The sequence below is a fragment of the Otolemur garnettii genome, unplaced genomic scaffold (assembly GCF_000181295.1).
Source record: "Otolemur garnettii isolate 467f Iridium unplaced genomic scaffold, OtoGar3 scaffold00012, whole genome shotgun sequence".
NCBI lineage: Eukaryota > Metazoa > Chordata > Mammalia > Primates > Galagidae > Otolemur > Otolemur garnettii.
Window position 1 is genome coordinate 26,551,851 of NW_003852407.1, and position 3,484 is coordinate 26,555,334.

At 40.9% G+C, this 3,484-nt stretch overlaps 1 protein-coding gene across 2 annotated transcripts in view; it reads right to left on the reverse strand.

Moving 5' to 3' along the window:
* Positions 1–2,723: 2,723 nt before the first annotated feature.
* HRH4 (histamine receptor H4) overlaps positions 2,724–3,484 on the reverse strand; it is a 13,897-nt gene continuing 13,136 nt past the window's right edge. The window contains exon 2 of one of the 2 annotated variants that reach the window (XM_003784778.1): positions 2,724–3,430. In XM_003784778.1, coding sequence (XP_003784826.1) covers positions 2,724–3,430 — 707 coding nt within the window. Of the gene's footprint in view, positions 3,483–3,484 lie in introns of both variants that reach the window. The other variant, XM_023510263.1, reaches the window with a different exon arrangement.

A 3,484-nucleotide genomic window follows, 5' to 3' on the forward strand; every position in this document is an offset into this window, starting at 1 on the left:
CCGGTTGAGCTATAGGCGCCGAGCCGACAAACTCTTGATAAACATTTGTTTAATGAATACATCCATGTACTGTCGGAAGCATTTTTTGAATTCATTTCATCGAGGATCACTTTGTCCAGTCCATTTATTACACGTATGTCATTCTTCATCACTTCTAAGACACATTGCTCACTTCCCAATGACTCTGAAATCTGAATAGGACTTACTTACTGTCAAGTACATTATCACAGGCTATTCACAGCATTTTGTCTTTTACAGTGGTAAGTAAAATAATAGTAAGTCTCACATTGACAGCACTTAGATTAAATGAAATACTATGCATATTATATTGTACACATACTTTAGAAAGTTTAAGTAAATATTTAGGCATATTTCCCCAAAGGTTCAACTGGGAAAAGTTTTCATGGGACCACCATACTCAATGAACATTCAAGCCTCAATGATCAGATGAAATCTACAAGTATTAATTCAAAAATATTAAAACTAGGCTACCAGGCTTGGCACCCGTTGCTCAGTGGTTAGGGCACCAGCCATATGCTGCGAGACTGGTGGGTTTGAACCCAGCCAGGCCCTGCTAAATAACAATGATAACTGCACCAAAAAACAGCCTGGCATTGTGGCAGGTACCTATAGTCCCAGCTACTTGGGAGGCTGAGGCAAGAGAATTGCATAAGCCCAAGAGTTTGAGGTTGCTGTGAACTTTGGCACCACAGCACTCTACCAAGAGTGACATAGTGAGACTGCCTCAAGAAAAAAAAAAAATGTTAAAACCAACAACTAAGAAGTAGAAACTTCATAAAAATGTGTGCATATATGAAGTTTATTTCTTGAATTCTTCAAATTACTATTAAGTATTAAACATGTATCTCTGAAATTTAAGGTAAGGCACAAGTATCTATAAAGTTGTGCACATTTCTAAACATTCACTAAAAGATTTTTATACTTTAGTGGTCAAAATTAATCAACAGTTTTAAAAGTTTTGGCATAGGGGTTATGGCACCAGCCACCTACACGGAGGCTGGCAGGTTCGAACCCAGCCTGGGCCAACTAAACAACAAAGACAATTGCAACAAAAAATAGCTGGGCATTGTGGTGAGTGCCTGTAGTCCCAGCTACTTGGGAGGCTGAGGCAAGAGAATCACTTAGGCCCAAGAGTTTGAGGTTGCTATAAGCTGGGATGCCACAGCACTCTACTAAGGGCGCCATAGTGAGACCCTGTCTCAAAAAAAAAAAAAGTTTTAAAAGTTTCTGAGAAAATGAAAATGACTAAACTATAGAAGAGTTCTGAGATGGTATAAAAGAAACACTGATAAACGTTATAGGAGAGATGAAATTAACTATGAGAAAAATGAAATTTTATGACAAAGGCAAACAGAAAACACTGAAAAAAAAGGCAATAATTAAAAATGAAATAAGTGGCTCAGCGCCTGTGGCTCAAGTGGCTAAGGTGCCAGCCACATACACCTAAGGTGGCGGGTTCGAATCCCCAGCCCGGCCCCCCAAAACAACGACAGCTGCAACCAAAAAAAATAGCTGGACGTTGTGGTGGGCGCCTGTGGTCCCAGCTACTTGGGAGGCGGAGGCAGGAGACTCGCTTGAGCCCAGGAGTTGGAGGTTGCTGTGAGCTGTGATGCCACAGCACTCTACCCAGGGGGATAGCTTGAGGCTCTGTCTCAAAAAAAAAAAAAAAGAAAGAAAGAAAGAAGTGGACAAAACATCACCAAATTAATAAAATGGGAATCACCAGCAAAGTATGATCTATGCTAAATACACAATAAAGGAATAACTCTACACACCACGCTATAAAATAATGGGGAAATGTGTTAAAGATATAAAACACAGCAATGTCCTGTTAATAACTACTGACATCATCTAGTTCAGTGACTGTTTCCTACATTTATCTAATTTAACCAATTAGGCCTTTCACCACCTCTTAGCCTTCCTCTTTCTCCCATATTTTTTCACAAAGATAATTTCCAGCAATTTAGCAGCTGTAGAAGTTGGAAGAAGAGGGCAGGAAGGAAAGGCACTAGCCGTACTGTCAACCATGGCTGACCACTACCTGTCCCTGGCCCTCTAATCCTGTGATTGCCTGGGCCTCCCAGATAACTTCCCGGAGGGCTTTTGAGAGCTGCTGTCTCAGGCTCTTTCCTCTACCACACCACACTTTCTTACTTCTTGGGATGAGGAATACCAAGTCTGGAAATACGAGCTCTCCTGGACACGTTCCCTCCCTGTCCTTGCCAACTCCAACTCCAACTCACCTGCCCACTTCTCACAGCAGAGTTGTCCAACCTCAGCAAAGAGGCTCTTTTTTCTGCTGCATACTTTAGGCAACAATTTTCAAACTGGGTAAGTTTCTATCACTATAATATTTAAAAAGGGAAATACACTTAAGACAGTAGCAAAACGAAAACCTTGGAGTTTTGCAATTGACATTATATCAAGATCTAAAAAGCAAGGAAGAGGTGATGACTAAGAAAAATAGGGTACTTTTGCGGCTATGAGTTTGCAAAACTATTATCAATTCATAATTATACTGTTAGTATTCACTGGAATAATTTGACTTCTGGGTTCAGGTGTTTCGTTTTTTTTTTTTTAATTTTCAAGTGATACAATTGTATGGTCTTTTTTGGGAGAGTGGAAAGGGAAAGATGAAGTCCAATTCTAATTCATTTTAGGTGAGATCGAAAGTAAAATTTACGGAAGTGAGAAGATTATCTTTAAGAAGATAATGACTGATTGTGTGATGGTGTGGGTTGCTTTCTCATGCGAAATATTTTCAAGAAAGCTCTCTGAAAACGCTTGTGACACAATGGATACAAAAAAGGATTGACAAAGGAATTGAACCACTGAAGCCAAAAGGCAATTTCATACCACTGTGATTTAGGACGTTCCTCTGGGGGGTAAACTGAAAGAACAATTGTGAACAGAGAATATGGAGCCCAGCAAATGGCAAAAATACCTAAGAGAATGGCCAGAGACTTGGCTAATTTCCTGGCTCTGAGAAGTTCAAGATGTTCCCTTTGGTGAGGAGCTACAGAATCTGACTGGGAGAAGGACCTCGTTTTGGAAGCAATTATACTGCTATTCTTCCGGGGTTTCAAGGAAGACAAGACACTGCTCTTTCTTCTCTGTCTCTCGGAACGAAAGGATGCAGCTGCTTCCTTTGGAAGAGATGTCCTTGGAAAGAGTCCACATCTGACTGAGTGTCCACAGTTGCTGGAGGAGACGCAGGGAGGTGTAGAATGGCTCTGGCACCTGATGAGATTAGAACGCTTCCATAGGCTCCAGTAAATATTCAAGTTGAAGTAAGTAACTAAGATGACTGGGATCAGGAATTCCAAGAAAGATGTGAAGGCCAGCACATACCAATGTGAAAAAAATCCAGGTTCACATGTATTACTCCCATCCTTCCAAGACTCTGTAACTAGAATCATCGGCCCATTCGCTAAAAAGGCCAGCACCCACACAGCCACCATCT